Consider the following 20,350-nt stretch of genomic DNA (forward strand, 5'->3'; position numbering starts at 1 on the left):
GAGGCTTCGCTAAAATCATTATTTATCATTCGGGAGTATTGGCTGTTTGTTTTTTTTTTTTTTTTTTACACAACTTATTTCACAGCTTGTTATTAGTCGGAAACCCAGCATCCCTGTCCATTAAGCTGCATCGGTGCAGCCGCCCTTGGGCTTGTTCAAGGTCTTACCGCCTTCACGTTTTGCCTTTAGCGATAGAAAATGACTATGTTGAGACCAGGTAACTGTTTTGGGCATTGAAGATTATCCCCATTTCATTAACTCTTGAGAAAGTCTTCAGTGGCTTTAGGAGCAACGGGTCATTAACCATCTGCACCGTGAAGCCACTCTCCCGCTTAGCAGCGTTTCGCTAAATCCGTTTGACAGGTGACATGGGGCTCTTGGGACCCTGACTCCGTCCTTTCCTTTGCAGTACTTCTCTCATTGTTCTGCTATGATTTAATCCTGGTTTCATCTGTTCAAAGTGATCCCACAGCCGGAGGGGGAGGGTCTACGATTGTTTTCAGACACAGTCTGGTCCAGCTGTCCTGTTCTTAAGTGGCACCAGTGGTTTTCTCCATGTTTACATCCATAAAAGCATTGATTTTAGGCTTCTAAGGGTTTTCCCTGCCCCCAGCTTTGTAAGGGCAGTATTACCCCACAAAAAAGACTGTTGTTTATCTTTGAGTCGTCTACCAAGCTGTTGATCTGCCTACTCCAGATATATATTTGATGCCCTCGGTGATCTTGGAATATTAAGAGGATAGACCCTCTCCAGGGCCTGAAACATCTTGTCTGTCAAATTCCTGGAAGGTTGACTTTAATATGTTGGGTATTGATTGTTCCCTTCTCTTTATGACACTAGTCATTTGGTGAGAGAGCAAAATGGATTAAACAGTGGCTGGATTGAATAAAGATGTTATGTATTCAATGAAATGAAAGTAGCCATCTTAGTACATCATATTCACGTAGCACCCCTTTACAATTAAAATAATTAGAAACCTATATCTAAATTATTTATTTATTTATTTTTTGCTGTCAGAAAGTTGCAGAAAGTCTTATCTGCCCGTGTGAGAGTTCAGAAGCAAAACTGAAAAAAAAAAAAATATATATATATATATATAGAATAAAAACAACCACTGTCAGATAATTCCGGATCAGGTGGTTAATAGATAATGAACATATTTATAAATTAAATTATGTTTGAGGCAGTCTCTATAGGAAAATGGTGCAGGGCGCTTTTTCCCGGTACGTGGCCTAAGGCTCTCTGTTATAATCACACAGCAGATGGTTTTTACAGTACATCATTAGTTTTTCATTCACTCATTCATCATCTATACTGCCTATCCTCCGGGAGGTTGGCGGGAGCAGGAGCCAGCCCTTTTCCGCCTGACATCGGGGTCAGACTTAGAGTAAGATTTGTCCCTCCAAATTTCTTTCAAAAAGGGGGATGTGGGGGGTGACTGCAACATCCTCCTTCCGCCACCTCCTGCTAAGTCTTAGTCTGTTGACAAATTTGTGAAGCCCTATGTCAGATAGGCTGTTCCAGCACCAGTTTGGCCATTTCCCCAGCGGTTCATATATTTTATCCTACAAGTGCCCAAACTGATTGCAGTGTCAGGCCCGATGGCATATAGAGACGCCCAATAGGTTTGAGTTTCCTTGCAGACTTTCAGTTTGTGTTTGTCATAAGTAAAGAAAAACTAGGAGTCTGTGCAGAGAAGCCCTTCCTGGTCCATAGATACAAGTTCAGAATCCTTTCCTTGTAAGCAAACTTCCAAACCGCTGCACCTCTGCCTGTATGGCCTCAAGAAAAGTTTCCTAGCAGAACTGTCAGAAAACCGGGTGACATGATAACAATAAACATACAATGGAATATCGAAAAGAGAAATCTTTCTCAAAAGCACCTCATCTGTCGCTAATTCCCGTTGTTGTGCTAGCTTTTCGTAATCCTCCAGTCTCTCTGTCTCCTACACAGCTCATCTGATTTGACGGTTATCAGATGAGAAAGGTGTAAATTGATGCTTAGGGCCATCTCAGCACATTCTCCATTTTGGTATCTCTCCTTCATCTTTCAATCAGTCCAAATCCCTCATTACTTATCCTCCGCCTGATGCCTTTCATCTCTGCGGGGAAAACGGGATCTAATCACCAGCTCTCGGTGAAAAGGAGGACTGGGCATGAGTGTTCGTCTTGTCCCTCATGGTTCAGGTTTTTGCAGAAATATATCCATTAACCGTAAAACCAAACTGATGTGTGAATGAAGGCGTACATGCAGCTACCTGTGTGTGTGTTCGTGCGTGTGTTTGTGCGTGTGTTTGTGCATGTGTTTGTGCGTGCGTGCGTGCGTGCGTGCGTGTGTGTGTGTGTGTGTCATATGTAAATTTGTCTATGTGCACATGGTAATTGGATGAGCTACCTGGTCTTAATGAGGCAGGGTCTCTGCAAGCACCCCCACTTCTTTCTCTGGAGAAAATGCATACAAACGCCCATTAATGAATGTTGGAGCCAATGAGAAAAGGGGGTGAATAATGGAGGATGGATATGAGAGGGAAGTGTGTGTGAAACAGTTGAGAAGGAATAGATGGAGAAATGTAATGCTTTGGGAGGAGGGTGGGGAGGGGTGGTTGGTGTGGGTGCGGGGGGTACAAATGAAAACTCCACTGGGTGATTCATGAGTAAACAGTCAACAGAAATATGTGCATGTGAAACCATGCCATCAGTCTCCGCAAGAGAAGAAAAGAGCGAACTGTAATGTCTGTTGCTACTGTTTTGTTTCTTTAGTTGATAAGGGGGTTGTGGGTGGGGAGGGGGTATTTAAAACAAAGATTGTTATTGTAAGGAGGGCTATCGAAGAGAAACAAATAGAGACCATTGGTTATTGTATCATTGAGTTGCTCTGACAATGAGAATCCGATAGGTTCTGGCATGTTATTCTTCATTTATTCTTCATCTTGGTGGCTTATTTGTGTCTGCCTGTTCCTATGCCTGTGCCTGTGCGCGTGTGTGTGTGTGTCTGTCTGTTGTCATCCACATGGGGCTCTGATCATGTATTCTTGGGAGGGGGTTCATGTTGGAAGAGGCCTGTAGGCTCCAATGTACCTCACAAACAAAGCATCGAGATACAGGCATGGCTGCTTGCAGGTATGCTAGGGAGGTAATTGTTGGAATCACAGGCCAGGGGTTGGTGGCTTGGATAGGCAGTGTCAGGAAAAATAAAGAGCGGCTGTGTGCCTTGTGGGCCTGCTCAATACCCGGCATTGCTGTTTATCTGATTCACCTGTGCCCCCTTCTGCAAGTTGTATTCTTCCTGTAGTTTAACCCTTCGCCTGTCCTTTGCCAATCTTCCTGTCCAATTTCTCTCACCAGTGTTCACTCAGCATGCTCCCCAGTCTTCTCTCCTCTCTCCGGCTAAATCTGTCTCCTTGACTGGCGTTTACACTGTCTCCCCAGATCCAGACCAGGTGTAAATTGAAGTTGGGATTATGATGTAGCGTGGGTCTGCCTCAGGAAAGGCTACCAATCACGCCTATCTAACAACCCCCACCCCCAGCCTCTGTCCCCTGACAGTATGGCGTCTCAGCCACTCCACACAACAGATGCAGTGTTCTCCCTATTTATTCAATTGATGGGCTATTATGCAGAAATGGATGAAGTAAGAGCACAGAAATTACTGTAATTATAATACCTTTTTTTATATCTTGCCTGCTGAAAGTCTGTTTTGTTTCCTGTCAGGGCAGCTACCAGCTCAATCACATTTCTCACATACTGCTGTGTTTGCAGATCAGAAAGATATCAATGATGACAATCTGACATTAAACAGCCTGCAATGATTTTTGGTTTTCTGGTGTTTTTCTTTGGTAATTTTTTTTTTGTAAGACTTCAGATTTTCCCAATCAAAACAAATTGAAATTGAAAACAGTAATCTTTCTTATTCGAAATTAAAATAATATTTTATTTACTTACATGGCTGTTTTTAGACAAGCCTGTAAATGTTTGTATAATAGCAGCAAGGTTTGTGTATCATTGGTACCTTTGTTTTGGGGGCTGAATAATTAGAGACCTATGCTATAAGCATTTGAAAAAATGTGTAAATGATAAATAATTATTGTAAATTATGTAACCAGATAACTTAGATGCTCTTTTGCGCTCACACACAGACACAGATGCACGGCCTCACACATACACACATGCGGCTTCTGTAAATGCCATGGCTGCGGTTTGAGTTTGAGCAGACGCTGCTGTTTAGCGTCGCTGAAGATACTGTTGACATTTCATGTTGTGAACAAGAACATCTTGTATCTGTTCACCGTTGTTCACTCAAAGCTGATGAAACTGTTTCCCCTTTTACAATGCTGAAGGCTAACCCAAGAGTTTGTTCACCTTAACTGACTTAGACTTAAAAATGGTGAGGAATTGATAATGAGATGATAAATTGTCATAGGCAGCATTGTTTTTTTTTTCTTCATTTCTGGTAATTTAATCAACATTATTAGCTGATGGTTAGGTTAGCTGCAGCTGCTATCCATCTTTGACTTCTTATATCACCGTCAATCTCTGTCAGCCTCTTTCAGTTTGTTCATATCCATCTCTTTAGTGCATTGGTGATAATGGTGGATCTCTGCTTTACTGCAAATAGGGTAAAACAGAACTTTGTCGTTATTTCAACATGAAGCGGCAGGAAATGTCAAGACTTGCAAGCATTGAGACTCGAAGAGGAAAAAAGGAAGTTGCTCATGCCATTGTGCCTTTATGCACACCCATATTTACAATCCTCATGGCCTCTACTTTGTTAATACACTCTGTATCATGCCTCTGTTTGATACAGTGTCAAAAGACTAGTTAACATATAGTGTGCCAAACAGTTTTCTGTGTGTGTGTGTGTGCGCGTGTGTGTGTGTGTGTGTGTGTGAGAGAGGGGTGTTTTTCGGCTCAAGTGTGTGACCCAGTGAATGAACACAAGTACATGTTTGTATTACATCCCCCTCACTCCGATTCCTGCCAGCTCATGAAAAATGAATGGAGGCTTGTGTGTGTGTGTGTGTGTGTGTCTGTGTGCGTGCGTGCGTGTGTGCGTGCATGTGTGTTTTAGGCATACACGGGCAAATCAACTTATATTTTCCACATTTATGATCAGAATTTTTATTTTCAAAATGTGTCTCACCTCGTTTACCCATTTCTCTAGAATTCCAACCCCTCGTGAGGCGTGGGAGGGCTGCATCGACAGACAAGCACATGAGGAGCAGAGACAGTGCGACAGCAAACCCTCCTGACCTGACCAAGTAACCTTGCTTCCGCGCTAAACCACAGTGCACGCCCCCCAACCACCCAGAGAGGCGGTTGCCAGAGGGCAGGAAACCTGTGGCCACTCCTCCCACCGTCATGGTAATCTTCGTTCTTTATTCCTTCTTTGGGTTCCTGCTGGCTTGAGCACATTTGTATGAACGAGCACACAGGATTTGGGTCAGATTGCATCATAGCAAAGAAATAGAATTCTAGATGTTATGATTTTGACAAAAAGCCTAGATAACCAATCATGGAAGAAATACTATAAAACATGTTCATGTTGAATACATTAGAAAGGATAAATAATAGATATGCCTTACAGTCACTGTTGCACAGTCACAAATACAGTAGAAAATGAGTGTAGAAATCGGTGTCTTTCCCGCCATCCAGCAGCACAAAGGGACATGTTATGTGTGGAAGATGATGGAGTTCAAGGAGCAATGTCATCTGTGATACGGAAAGAACAGCAGGAAAGATATAAGGGTGGGGTGGATGGAGATAACAAAAAAAGAGGATGTGACCTTAAAGACATGATGGACAGACACGTGAGAAGTGTGAAGAGAAAAGGAAAAGGGTAAGCAGAACGATAAGCCTAGCGTGGAGGAATGAAGGAGGAAGTGAAAAGCAAAAAGAGAGAGAGAAAAAGAAACGAGGGATTGATTAATGGTCTCAGCCTGTGACAGTGGGAGCTTTTCCCCAAGGGCGGGAGCAGAGCCGAAGATGAATTATTAAAAAGTAGAACTAGTGGAGGAAGGAGGGAAAAGGCAGGGAAAAGAGATGAGTGGGAGGATGGAGGAAAGAAGGAGAGAGGTGAGAAAAGGGGGGAGGGGATGATGAAAATGAATGATAGAGAAAAAGTGATGTTACAGAAGGTGCTGAGGTTGGACATTGCAGGAGAGGGTACATGGTTGGAGGTCATAAATTACCGTGGGTAATGAGATCAGTGCATGCGTGTGTGTGCAAATGTGCCTGCAGCCTGGAAACCCAGTTGTGATGCTGCAAACACTATACATGACCTTGACAAGGTTGTTGACACCTAAAGCAAGTGTGTATTGAGGAAGCGCAGCCACCCCGTGTATTGTATTGAAACAGCAGAGACCGCCAACCTATTTCTGTTTGCTGTTGATTACATACGAAAATTCAGCATATTGTGGTTTTAATTTCTAAAATAAACAAGCAAAACTCCAACTTTCCTGCTTAAGTGGTTAGGCAGTTCACATTAAACAAATGGAAGTTTTGCTGTGTTTTTTATTGTATTTTTGCTGGGGCATTTCCATTTTCCAATATTCATTATGAAACAAACACCAAAATCATCCATTTTGTATGACTGGTATTTTATTTTGTAGCCATATCTCCACCTGTGTTCTGTCTAAGTTAAAGCTGAAGCAGATTCTTGTCAGGTTCATGCAGGGTTGGCCAGATTTTCTTCACTTATATCTCAGGCCAAAGAAAGCATGGTTAATATATGTGTTACGGTTGGTTCCCAAGAGGACAGACACAGGTTTGTAGAATCGCAGGTGGTTTAATAAGTGGATAGACCGGGAGGTCGTACACACATCAGGGAGAAGACTACGCAGACTTCTCATAGCAACGAGATCAGACAATGTCTGCAACTTTGGGTCCACCTTATATACTCTTGCCTAATTAGTGGGATTGTTTCCTGGTGAGGTGTGTTCACCAGGTGCAGGGGATAACTGCCTTGATTGCTGTGCCACCTGCCTGGGGATCCGATGAGTCGTGACAGTACCCCCCCCCTCCAGCCGCCTCCTCCTTGGACGAGGGCGCACGGCGACGGGGACGGCCACGGGGACGCGGAGCCGGTTGATCTGGATGGGTGCTATGGAACTCCTCCCACAGCCCTGGGTCCAGGATGTCCTTGCGGTGGACCCAGGAGCGTTCCTCTGGCCCGTACCCCTCCCAGTCGACCAGGTACTCCAGTTGACCCCGGCGGAGTCGAGATTGGAGTATCTGGTGTACTGCGTAGATGGGTCCCTCATCAAGGAGGGGAGGTGGCGGAGGTGGCACAGCAACCCCAGGGCCTGCAGCGTCTGAAGAGTCAGAGGAATAGCACGGTTTTAACAGATACATGAAATACCGGGTGAATTTTATATTCAGGCGGGAGTTGAAGGCGAAAAGTAACCAGATTGATCTGGTGGGAGATCCTGAAGGGCCCGATATACTTTGGCCTGAGTTTTTTGCAGGGGTGTTTCATGCGAAGGTCCCGTGTCGAGAGCCACACTTTCTGTCCCACGACATAGGCAGGGGCCTGGGCTCGGTGAGCATTTGCACAGCGGCGGCGTAGAGCCCCTTGCAAATGCCGGTGGGCCCTGGCCCACACCCTCTCACTCTCTCTGAACCATTGATTGACTGCTGGGACTTGAGGATTCTCCTGTCCAGGGAAACATGGGTGGTTGGTAGCCAAGCATGCACTGGAATGGCGTCAACCCGGTGGTTGGTTGCTGGAGGGAATTTTGAGCATATTCTGCCCAGGGAAGGAATTGACTCCAATTTGCAGGGTGTTGCTGGCAGTACGTTCGGAGGTAGCAGCATACCTCTTGGATCTTGCGTTCTGTTTGTCCATTGGTCTGGGGATGGTAACCAGACGACAAGCTCACCGTCACCCCCAGCAGGCGAAGGAAGGCTCTCCAAAACCTGGATATGAATTGAGGTCCCCGATCAGAGACGATGTCCTCCGGCAGTCCAAAGTTCCGGAAGACCTGGTTGAAGAGGGCTTCTGCAGTCTCTGATGCTGTAGGGACTCCCCTCATGGGGATCAACTTGCATGCCTTAGAAAATCGATCCACAACCACTAGGATGCTCGTGTATCCCTTGGAGGGGGGAAGGTCTGTGGCATAATCAATGCCGAGATGGGACCAGGGTCTATTTGGGATGGGTAAGGGTTCCAGTTTCCCTGCCGGTAGGTGACGAGGCGTTTTTGCCCGGGCACAGTCGGGGCATTGGCTGACATATCTTCGGACGTCTCTCGACATTCCTGGCCACCAATATTTGTCTCGAAGTATGTTCTGAGTCGCACTCATTCCTGGATGCCCGGTACCTGGTGCAGAGGTGAGGAGAGATTCCCGGATGGTTTGTGGTACGTAGGTACGATTGGCCGGAGTGTTGGGTGGTGCGGGGTCGGACACTGATGCTTCCCGGATTTCTTCATCCAGGCTCCACCGGATGGGATTTACAAGCACACAGTCACGCAGGATTTTCTCCGGTTCTTCTGGGGCGTTTTCTGGAGAGTGAATCCGTGACAGAGCGTCGGCTCGCCCATTGAGTGCCAGGGCGATATCGGATGTGGAATTGAAATCGGGTGAAGAGGGCCCATCTAGCTTGGCGGGGGTTTAACCTCTTGGCTTGGCGCAGGTACTGCAAGTTCTTGTGGTTGGTTAGCACCGTGAATGGGTATTTTGCGCCCTCAAGCCAGTGGCGCCACTCTTCCAATGCCAGCTTGATGGCCAGGAGCTCTCTATTGCCGATATCATAATTGCTCTCTGCTGAACTCATCCTTTTTGAAAAGAAAGCACAGGGCTGGAGTCGGGCTGGCTTTCCATGGGGTTGGGACAGGACGGCTCCCACCCCCGTGGTCGAAGCATCAACTTCCACTGTGAAGGGAAGATCTGGGTCCGGGTGGTGCAGCAGAGGGGCGGACGTGAAAGCCTTCTTGAGCTCCAGGAAGGCTCGTGTGGCGGTTGGGTTCCAATGCAGGCGTTTTGGTTTGCCGCGTAACAGGGAGGTGAGGGGCGTAGCCAGTTGGCTGAAGTTCTCTATGAACCGTCGGTAGAAGTTAGCGAACCCCAGAAACCTCTGTAGTTGCTTGATTGTCTGGGGTTGAGGCCAAGAGTGGACGGCACTGACCTTGTCTTCATCCATACTCACTCCCTGTGGATGGAGGTGGTAGCCGAGGAACTGGATGGTGGAACAGGCATTTCTCTGCCTTGAGAAACAGTTGGTGTTCGCGAAGCCTGGTGAGGACCTGGGTGACATGGCGAACGTGACTGGACAGATCAGGGGAGTGGATCAGGATGTCATCTATATAGACGACCACAACTTTTTGGAGGAAGTCTCTGAATATCTCGTTCATGAAGCCTTGGAACACGGAAGGGGCATTGGCTAGGCCATATGGCATGACCCTGTACTCCCAGTGACCAGAGGGGGTTACAAAGGCAGTTTTCCACTCATCCCCTCTTCGAATGCGCACCAGGTTATAGGCGCTCCGGAGGTCCAGTTTGGTGAATATTTTGGACCCCCGGAGGGACTCCAAAGCCGCTGGCACCAAGGGTAGAGGATAGCGGAATTTTACGGTGGCTTGGTTCAGGATCCGGTAGTCCACACAGGGCCTCAACCCTCCATCCTTCTTTGCGATGAAGAAGAATGGCGAGGCCGCAGGGGATTTCGACGGTCGGATATAGCCCTGGCGCAGGGATTCCTCTATATAGGTCTCCATGGCCGCCTGTTCAGGGAGAGAGAGAGGGTAGATCTTTCCGTTCGGTAGTGGTTGGCCTGGAAGTAGATCGATCGCACAGTCCCAGGGACGATGGGGAGGCAGCGCGGCGGCTCGTTGGGAGCTGAAGACGTCCTGAAAACCCGCATACTGGGATGGGATCTGGGCCCAGTGGTCTTGCTTGGGGCTTTCTACTGATGTGGCATAGAGATGCACTATTCTCCTTGGAGGGAGCTGGGGAAAACAGTGCTCCTTGCAAGTCTCACCCCAGCGCAGGATTTCCCCAGTGGCCCAGGAAACCGTAGGCTCATGCGCCCTCAACCAAGGTCTGCCTAACACCGGATCTATCTGGGATTCCTCCAGGACATGAAACGAAATGTTCTCCACATGCAGAACCCCAATGCTAAGCTGAAGGGAGGAGGTTTGTGTGTTGACTTGCCTGGAAGATAGGGGTTTTCCCATCACTGATCGCACGGTGAAGGAGGGGGAACACGGGAGCCGGGGAATTTGTAGCCGTCGGCAGGGTGCACCGGAGATGAAGTTCCCTGCCGAGCCGGAGTCCAGGAGGGCGTGCACCAGGTGGGTAGAGTCAGACACACAAAGCTGGGCTGGGATAGTCAATGGTGTCAAGTAGACGTTAGGAGAAAGCACAGCGCCTACCTGGGGTGTTGGAGGTCTCGTGGGGCAGTGTGATATCCGGTGATCCTTATCTCCACAGTAGAGGCAGAGGCGGTTGGCTATGCGTCTGCGTCTCTCTGTGGTTGATAATTGGAGGGCATCCACCTCCATGGCCTCTCCTGCTTGCTCTGGCTGGTTCCGGGACGGCCCTGTGGCAGACCTTCCCGGGACAGAGAAACAGGCCTCTCTCCGGTGCGATACCCGGATGGCTAGCTGGATGAACCTCTCCAACCCCATGCCGTCATCGTACGCCGCCAGGTGGAGGCGCAGGGAGGTGTTCAGGCCTTGTCGAAACTTGGCCAGAAGGGCTGGCTCATTCCATCCACTGGCGGCTGCTAGCGTCCGGAACTGTAGGGCGTACTCCACGATGGACCCCTTCCCCTGGCGGAGGTTGAAAAGTCGAGCCTGGAGGGAGGAATCCCCCTCGGGCAGGCTGAAGGCTTCTCGGAAGTGCTCCATGAAGTTCTGCGCTGTCGCCGTCACAGTGCCTGGGGTATTCCAGATCGCTTCCGCCCACTGGAGTGCCTTACCCGACAGGAGGGAGATGACGTAGGCGATCTTGGACTTCTCCGTGGGGAACCGAGCAGGCTGCATCTCAAACATCAGCGAGCATTGTAACAGAAAGCCCTTGCAACTTTCTGGTGCGCCGGAGTAGGTGGCCGGGCTAGCCATCGGGGCAGCCTGGATGACCTGATGAGGCATGGAAGAGCTAGTGGGCTCCATACCAGGTCTGATCTTCTGTTACGGTTGGTTCCCAAGAGGACAGACACAGGTTCGTAGAATCGCAGGTGGTTTAATAAGTGGATAGACCAGGAGGTCGTACACACATCAGGGAGAAGACTACGCAGACTTCTCATAGCAACGAGATCAGACAATGTCTGCAACTTTGGGTCCACCTTATATACTCTTGCCTAATTAGTGGGATTGTTTCCTGGTGAGGCGTGTTCACCAGGTGCAGGGGATAACTGCCTTGATTGCTGTGCCACCTGCCTGGGGATCCGATGAGTCGTGACAATATGTGTGTGGGCAAATGTACACACGCACTCTCACACGTGTTTCCTTGACCACATGAAGATGTTTGTGTTTGTTTGCCCAGTCAAATTTTGCGGCTGTTTTTGAACAGTAAGAGAGGAGCAACACACCCTTCCAGCTGAAACACAGCCCTTAGCAGGAAATCAAACCAAGTCTTGAATTTTCTGTGGAGATGTATCTAGTCTTCAATGCTACCCATGGGTTCCAAAAATGACCCTGGCTTTAGTAAAGCTGAAGCTTTTACTCATGTGCATATGCAGTCATTCATTCATTTATCATATATACCACTTATCCTGCACCCAGGGTCTTTGGATGCTGAAGACTATCTTGACTGTCATCGGGCGACAGGCGGGGTTTGACCCTAAACTGAGCGCCCGTCAATCACATACAGAGACAAACACCCATTTGCCCTCATGTCACAATGATGAACGTCTCTAATTAACCTACTGCATGTACCAAGAGGACACCCACACAGGTATGGAGAGAACATGCAGTCTCCACAAAGAAAAGCCCCTTGACGAAGTCCATCCATCCATAATGTTGTGAGGTAGCTAACGACTGCGCCGCTGTGTGCATGTTCATTTTAATGTATTTAAGTTCATAGCGGCACAGAATGTAAGCAAATGCAATATTAGTTTGCAAACTGTTCTTTGATACTTTCACTTTTCCTTAGGGCAGTATAATAGTGCAGTTATAGTAGAAGTTAAACATAGTCAAAATAAACAAAACAAATCAGTTTTAGACATTCAATAAGGGAAATGATACAGTTTTTCTCGCTTTACTCAATACCCTATTGTCAGCTCATCAGCTTTTATTGCCCGTAGTGTTTTACAGGCGAGGGATAAACCTTTTCAACCACACCCTCTTATTAACAGAAGTGAAAGTCTGTAAAAAGTATCTCTCAGCCGCATGCAAAGCAGCCTGGGCGCTGGAGCACCAGAGGCTGGCTTTTAAGCCCCACTGGTGACAGCAGACTTTAAATCAGATGAGCTGGGCCAGGAATTTGCAAATGGCGTTGTCACTCTGCTTTCGTACCCCTGTCATTGTTTATTTATTCTTTTTTTTTTATCGTATGTTTACCTCAAGTGCAACCCCCCCTGAATGCCAGTGCGACCCGGACAGTTTTGAGCGCCGGGTTGATTTTTCTACGTCACCGATCTCATTTCTGAAAAGTTTTCTCCAAATTTTCAGCATGCCCCGATCACTGGCTGCATGTGCTTGTGTGGTTGTGTTTGTGTGTGTGTGCTCGTGACAGGGAAAGAGAGAGCACAATAAAAGTGGATGGCAGGTCGGCCCACGGGAAGAGTGCAGATAAATCACTGAATGAATTTTTAATGCAGCCTCCTCCTGGCTCTTACATGCCATGGAGTAACCGTGGTATTGCAAATGCTTTTAGCGTTGCTGGTCCCCTCACACCTGACTGTGTTTACCGAACTTCCTTTTGTATGTCCAATGCTCTCTCCTGTCAGACTAAAGAAGTGGACCATTTTCTTGAGCATCACTTTAATCATTGTTTTCCTCTGTGTCAGAGTCTTGTTTTTCTGGGGTGCTGCATTGGATATTTTATTTATTGTTCTATTTTTCTCCCTCGCGTTGGCATCTCTAGGACAGGGAAATGTACCTTTGCCCTCCTTGTACTAAAAAAGGAAAGAAATAAATCATCTTTCCTTTCCTCGCACGCCCTCTCCCCCTGTCAACCTCTCGCCTCTTGTCACACTTGTCTGCTCTCTTCTTGCCCCCCTTCTGACCCTCGCTTCTCCATCACCTCTCAGTGTGTCTTCACAATACGCAGGAGTTTACTGTAACACTCCTTGTGCACTCTTGAGCGCATAACTTATTAAAAGCAAGAGTGCACACACTTTGTCTGGTCCACTGCACACAAACACATGCTTTGCCTTGAAGAGATTTTTCAAAACAATGTTCAAACTGATTTTTGAGAGCACAAACGAAAAAATGGAATATGCCAATACGGCAAGAGATGTAGTAAATTTTCCTGCTTTGAATAAAACTGACTAAAAACCGAGGAGTAAAAATAATTGAAGAATTAAATGTGTAGCTAAATAAGAGTGCTGATTAATGTGAATCAAGTTTCTCACCAGAGAAACATCAGTAGCTGTATCAGTCAATGGCTGATACAGCCATTTTAATACGTGACCGGCCGTATCACATTGTTACATATCTCCCAGAAATATTTGGACAGTGACACAAGTTTTGTTATTTTAGCTGTTTACGAAAACATATTCATGATACAATTATATAATCAGTATGGGCTTAATTTGCAAACTCTCAGGTGTAATTTGATAGTATTCATATCCAAATTGGAGCAAGGGTTTAGGAATTACAGCTCTTTAATGAATAACCACCTCATTTCAAGGGACCAAAAGTTACTGGACAATTGATTCAGAAAGCTGCAAAAAAAAATAACAAGGCTGCATGGGCTCCTCCCTTGGTAACCTGTCATCAATTAAGCAGTTAAAAGGTCTAGAGTTGATTCCAGATGTGGCGTTTGCATTTGGAAGCTGTTGCTGTGAACACACAACATGCGGTCAAAGGAGCTCTCAATGGAGGTGAAATAGACCATCCTGAGGCAGAAAAAAAAAAGAAATCCATCAGAGAGATAGCAGAAATGTTAAGAGTGGCCAAATCAACAGTTTGGTAAATTCTGAGAAAAAAAGAGGGCATTGGTGAGCTTGGGAACTCAAAAAAGGCCTGGACGTCCACAGAAGCCACAGAAGACAACAGTGGTGGATGATAGCGGAATCCTTTCCATGGTGAAGAAAAACCCCTTCAACATCCGCTCAAGTGATGAACACTCTCCAGGAAGTAGGTGTATCAGTATCCACCATAAAGTACCGTAAAAACAAGACGTCATGATAAATACAAATACAAAGGGATTCACCACGAGGTGTGAACCAATTATCGGCCTCAAAAATAGAAAGGCCAGAATTGACTTTGCCAAAAAACACCTGAAGAAGCCAGTCTAGTTCTGGAACTGCGTTCTAAAGACAAATGAGACTAAGATCAACCTGTACCAGAATGATGGGAAGAAGAAAGTTCGGAGAAGAATTTGAACAGCTCGTGATCCAAAGCGCACCACATCGCCTGTAAAACATGGTGGAGGCAGTGTGATGGCATGGGCATGCATGGCTTCCAGTGGCACCGGGTCACTTGTGTTTATTGATGATGTGACAAAAGACAGATGCGGTCGGATGCATTCTGAAGTGTTTAGGGATATACTTTCTGCTCAGATTCAGCCAAATGCAGCAAAGTGGATTGGACGACGCTTCACAGCACAGTCGGACAATGATCCAAAACGCACGTCAAAAGCAATCCGTAAGTTTTTTAAAGCAAAGAAGTGGGATATTTTGCAATGGCCGAGTCAATCGCCGGATCTCAACCGGATTGAGCATGCGTTTCATGGTGATGCCCATGGTTTCCTCAACAAAATATTGAAATGTATTTTACTTAGGCTTATGTTTATTTGTCCAATTACTTTTGAGCCCCAAAAATGAGTGGTGTTTGTATAAAAATAGCTACAATTCCTACATGTTTAAAATTCTTTTTGTTCAATCCCTTGAATTAAACCTTAAAATCTACACTTCAATTCCACTGTAGTTGTTTCCTTTCAAATCCAGTGTTGTGGCATGCAAAGCCCAAATCATGAAGATTGTGTCACTGTCCAAACACTTCTGGGCCTTACTGTTTCTGATAGGCTCATGGTAGCCAATCATATAAGCACATGCATTGACCATACAGGCGTTAAGCTACATACGGAAACAAACTCACAATACTAAAGATGTTGGAGGTAACACTACCTTGCATGCCAAAGCAGTGCCCCTAACAAAGACACAGGTAAAGATTCTTCAAATTACCGCTTGGATTGCCCTGGTGAGCCCTGTCCTTGGCAGCGGCACCTGTAATTTATAGCTGACGGTTACCTGGGGCACAAGATGAGACGAGGGGGAGCCTGAAAGAAGCAGGCACCAAAGGAGGGAGAAGTAATTTGATTCTGCTGCTTCCTGAGTGAAGTGGACACTGCATACAAGGTGTGCATCTTAACCCCAACACCTTGAACTGAAATGGCTTTACTGCAAGGCATTAAGGACAAAAAGGGTGGTGATGGATGAAAGTAGTTTTGCGTGCACGTGCGCGCGCTACAGTGTGAAATGGATTTGTCTCGCATATATCATTTCTGATTCAATATGCACTGTATATTCTTCTGCAAGTGTGTTGTGCGCGCGTGTACATTTGCTTAGCACACAGGCAGTTGTAAATCCTTGTGACATAGTTACATAACAATGACCTGCCAGCCAGTTTTCCTCACTGGAGCTTGAAATGGAGTGTAATTGGGGAGTGTTTGGTCCAAAAACTGAGACGTAACAATGGCATACGAGCGTACATATGGATAGACAGCGTGTGAGCTTTGAGGTTGCAGACAGTTGGGGTTTCCAGTCCCTTTGGAGGGATTTCAAGCAGGAGCTGCTTTTTTTCTTGACCGGTTCTCTGTGCACATCTTATTCGGCATGCACACAGCATCCTGTCTGACCTGGACTGAGCAGCAGCGGCAGACACAAGAAGGATGTCCCTGAGCATGTTCGTCTAGCATCAAGGGCTTTCAGAAAATCCCTCCGCCATTCACTGACTGCATCCAAATTCTGGTGTTATAATTATTGTAAATGTGACCTTTGTTTTTTTTTTTTAATTTTCTGTTCGATATTTCACAAATATAACCTTGACATTTTTGGAATGGTGCTGAAAAAAGAAGGAACTCTGATGTGAAGTGACATGATTTGTTGATATATATATATATATATTTTTTTTTTTTTGTTATTTTTGGGATTTATTTCAGCTTTCACCAGTCATCCGCTTGTTCAAAAGCCTTTTCAAATAAGTGCTGCGGTATGTCAGTGCACCTACAGACTCTTCCAGTGTTGTTATTTTGCAATTCTAATATACGTTGTTTCAGCATATTCACATATTGAATATAGAGCCGTAACTTTTATTAGCGCTGTCCATACGTGGGACCATAATCCCATATTCCTGGATCAATAAATTGGAATTACTTGAGCTGGAGTCTCATACTGTGTTGAGGACCAGTGCTTGTTACATAGATAGTGACAATTTGTCACTTTGGCATTATAGAGGATTTATTTTGCTGTCATGCCTACCTGCTCTCTCTATTCCTCACACACACACACACACACACACACACACACACACACACACACACACACACACACACACACACACACACAGACGGGAAGGGATGCTGTCCCCCAATTTATGTGAAGGTCAGGATGGTCTCAAGGACATCCACTTTGGTCTCTTAACAAGTGTCTATGATTGTAAGTGTCTCTTGTTGATGAACTACAAGACCCTCATTCCAGTAGATTATAATATTCTGGATGATAAGAGACCATGAGAGCAGCTCAAGGCCTGCGCGCAGGGCACTCGAACACTGGAACCATAAACTTGTTCAGCGGTCTTTCTCTGTGATCTCCCAAAGACAGAGAACCCATGCTGTCTGGCTCCTGTTTACATATCATGCTTCTTTTCCTCATGCCTGCAGCATTATCTGGTCTGCTGATGACCGAGGTGGGGGGTCTATTCCTGTCTGCGACTCTTCGGTAATCGCTCTTATTTACATGGTGATACGAGCAGCTGGGCAAGTGTTCCCCCATGATTGAGGAATAGACAAGGACTCGTGGAAGCGTAGACTTTTTCACAATGAGGTTTATGGCTACAGAGACCCCTATTAGCAACGGCTCATCAAATTTGTAACTGTTGATGTGTTGAACACAGCCCTGGGAAGGCACACGAGTAGAAATATACACACATTTTCACATATCTCTCACACATCCCCAAGTATTGTCTTTGTTTGGAAAAAAATGTGAGCTCCTCTGTTTTTATCCGTAAATTATTTAAATTCCCTCCTTCTGTAATCCGCTGGCAAAAGCACATTTTTCCTCGTTTCGCTCATCCCTGTAGAGCGCAACGGTAAATTGACCCCTTAGCCGGCGATGTTTCTGAGAAATTAAAATAATCGCTGTGAGTCGTAAAAAAATAATTTAATCCAAGCCGAATAAACATGAGTATATTTTTGGTTGATTGACCTTTTATGACAAGAATGTGATGATTTCTGGACGTCACGTGGATCTGATACATTAAGAAATGTTTCAAACTCCAAAATCGACATTGTCTCATGGCTCTGTCCTGTCCAGCTAACCTTATCCTGCTCTCCAAAATTCATGCAGCTCATGAAAGGAGGTGTGTAAATCCCATAATGTTTCCCAGTGCTGCTGTGTAGACTTAGCTGATGTGAAGATGACAGATCAAAAGCTATTCCCAAAAAGGTAATGTTCAGCCATAACAGCACCCAACCCTTCGCAAAGTCTTTATTCAGATTCATCAATAACACTCATTAGTTGCGGACCTGCAAGTATTTAAAACCAAATTGACAAGAAAAGCAGTAATTTAGTTTCATGACCCATTTACATTTTTCAAAACAGCTGTTTTGGTTGTTTGTTTTTTTTTATCTCCGTCTGTCACCATGCGCTAAAAACAAGATAAGCAGTTTTTGACAGATGCATCCTAACGGTGATGGCGATCTATTTGAAGATGGCATCTGAGAATGTACCTGGGCACTGATGGCTTTTGAAATGTCAAAAGAAGCCATGCGTGTCCTTAGTGACACCACAATGTAAAGATAGTAGATTCCATAGATTGAAGTATTCACTCCACGTCTTTCGAGTTTGCGGTGTCTCAGTGTCGGAGAGCAGTGAAAAGGGAGGGCTTATGGGGGGGGGGTTGTTAAATCCTGACAAATGTGTCACCATTCTCCTCATCCTGCACCAGAGGAGCTGCAGTTATTGTCCTGAGCTCGTCTCCCTTTCTCTTAATGGCCCTATCTCCCCACTCAAAGGAACAAGAATGTCAACAGTACAATTAGGAATTGGATGGCGCGTGTGTGTACATGCGTGTGCATGCTACATGCATGCAGGTGTTCCTAGGATTTCAAGTCTATTGATAGTTGCGCTTGAGCCACACTCCCCACAACTTTCCAAAAAGGTCATCCTGCCCGTGCTGTACTCATATGTGTGTGTGTGTGTGTATGTGTGTGTGTGTATGTGTGTGTGTGTGTGTGTGTGTGGTGTGTGTGTGTGTGTGTGTGTGTGTGTGGTGTGTGTGAAAATTGCGTGCACAAGTGGGCCGGCATTCCCACTGTGTGGTTTGTTCAAAAGACAAGTGTATGTACGCGGTGAAGAAAGGGAAATGTGTGTCTTAGAGATAAGAAGGTTTATTTTGCCGCTTGTCGAGAGCAGCCCTCTGCATGTTGGACTGGATTATGCACCCTGGGCTGCGCAGCACCCTGCGATAACCTAGAACGATTAAAAAGTGAACCTCTCACTGCAGATTGAGGTTATCACCTTGATGTTTTGAAAAAAAAACCTCACAGCTTGTAATCTTAATTGTTTTTCTTTGATATAATACTGTCATTGTTGAAAGAAAAAAAAAACAAGGGGGTTGGGGGTGTCTAGTGATAAAGGAAACAAAGCGTAATCAAACTGCAGTGATCCCTGTGGTGAGAATTAAGTCAAAAGATTTGTGACAAAAAGGCCATGTCGGCAAATGTTAGCCCCTCACCGATTCTTGAGTTTAAGAGCCAGCGCAGAGAGTGAAAAACATCAAACATCATAAATCTCTGGATACTTGAGCCACATTTAAATGTTGACGTTGTTGAGCTCTTGATTCCTTTGAGGGGTCTGTAAAATCCTGCTGATCTAGAGGTCATTGTAAAGACATTAATTTTACAGGCGAAAGCCAAGTTGCCTGGACTTTCAATCAACAAGATAAAACTAAAGATAGACAAGATAAACAGTTGGATTGTTGACAACGCCACCATCAACCCCCACACTCTCCAATACTTATCTGAACATCCACGCCGAATAAAGCAGTGATACATCAGCCAAGGGGTTCTCACTGTCACAACGAAGAATTCAATAGGAAGTAATGTGTCTGCCTTTGTAATATATTAATTAGCTCCTGTAGGGCATTTCGACTACTGAGCCCATTCAGAGAATTGCATCATGTGTATTGCCGCAGATGCCACAATAATATATGACGATGCACTCAGAGTATAATTACATTGACAAGGTTACACTACAAATTGTTCCCCCCGAATAGTGAATTAAGATTACCTCCCTGCCGGTTTTACATTGAAATGAAATTTGTTCATACCTGGTGATGAAATTTATATGACTGAAGAGACGACTGTTCGCTGTAGTACTGTGACTCTTGGCAGGATGTCGACGGCTAATGATGTTTTCACAGTAATGCGTGTAAAAGCAGACACCCCAACTGCAAGGACAATTCACCAGGGTCTTATTTGCACCTGCTTCTGTGTTTAATGTCTATTCTTTTCCAGCCACATTTGAATAAAACCACAATTTTTAAAAAGAGAATGCCCTCCCTGCCCTATCCTGACCTCCCTCCTGGCTCCTGGGTCTCCCCCCTTTTCTGTTTTCACCTCAGCACACTGCTCCCCCTCTAATGCCTTCCACCTGTTCGCCTCCTTTCCTGGGTTTTTCTCCTCATATCTGCCCGCAAAGTAAGGGGAGGCTAATGAAAAAGACTGAAGCGATGACTTGAATTCCCAGGGCCAGAAATCCTGATTGAATTAGGACAGGTGGAAATTATACGAGGACGGTGGTCAGATGGATTTCTGCCGCCCGTGTGTGCATGCGTGCCAGGGTCACCACCATTAAATAGGAGCTGTCAGTGAGCTGAAAATTGATTTCTCTTCCATAAACGTGACAAATAAATGAAAAGCAGTGCCGCACACACTCGCCTGAAAGCACACATTCCTAGGCCTAGTGTGTGTAGTAAAAAGCCATTTTATTTTTACATTCACTCTTTTGATTTTAGTTTGAT

At 45.6% G+C, this 20,350-nt stretch overlaps 1 protein-coding gene across 8 annotated transcripts in view; it reads left to right on the forward strand.

Moving 5' to 3' along the window:
• Window positions 1-20,350, forward strand: part of strbp (spermatid perinuclear RNA binding protein) — a 79,291-nt gene that overhangs the window by 31,207 nt on the left and 27,734 nt on the right. For all 8 annotated transcript variants that reach the window (XM_086152431.1, XM_086152432.1, XM_086152430.1 and 5 more), the window contains exon 3: window positions 5,162-5,361. In XM_086152431.1, the coding sequence (XP_086008557.1) occupies window positions 5,359-5,361 (3 nt within the window). In that variant the 5' untranslated portion in view covers window positions 5,162-5,358. The remainder of the gene's footprint in view (window positions 1-5,161; window positions 5,362-20,350) is intronic.

Source organism: Fistularia commersonii, chromosome 9, assembly GCF_037954325.1.
Source record: "Fistularia commersonii isolate RoL2024-O1a breed Wild chromosome 9, RoL_Fcom_v1.0, whole genome shotgun sequence".
Classification (NCBI taxonomy): domain Eukaryota; kingdom Metazoa; phylum Chordata; class Actinopteri; order Syngnathiformes; family Fistulariidae; genus Fistularia; species Fistularia commersonii.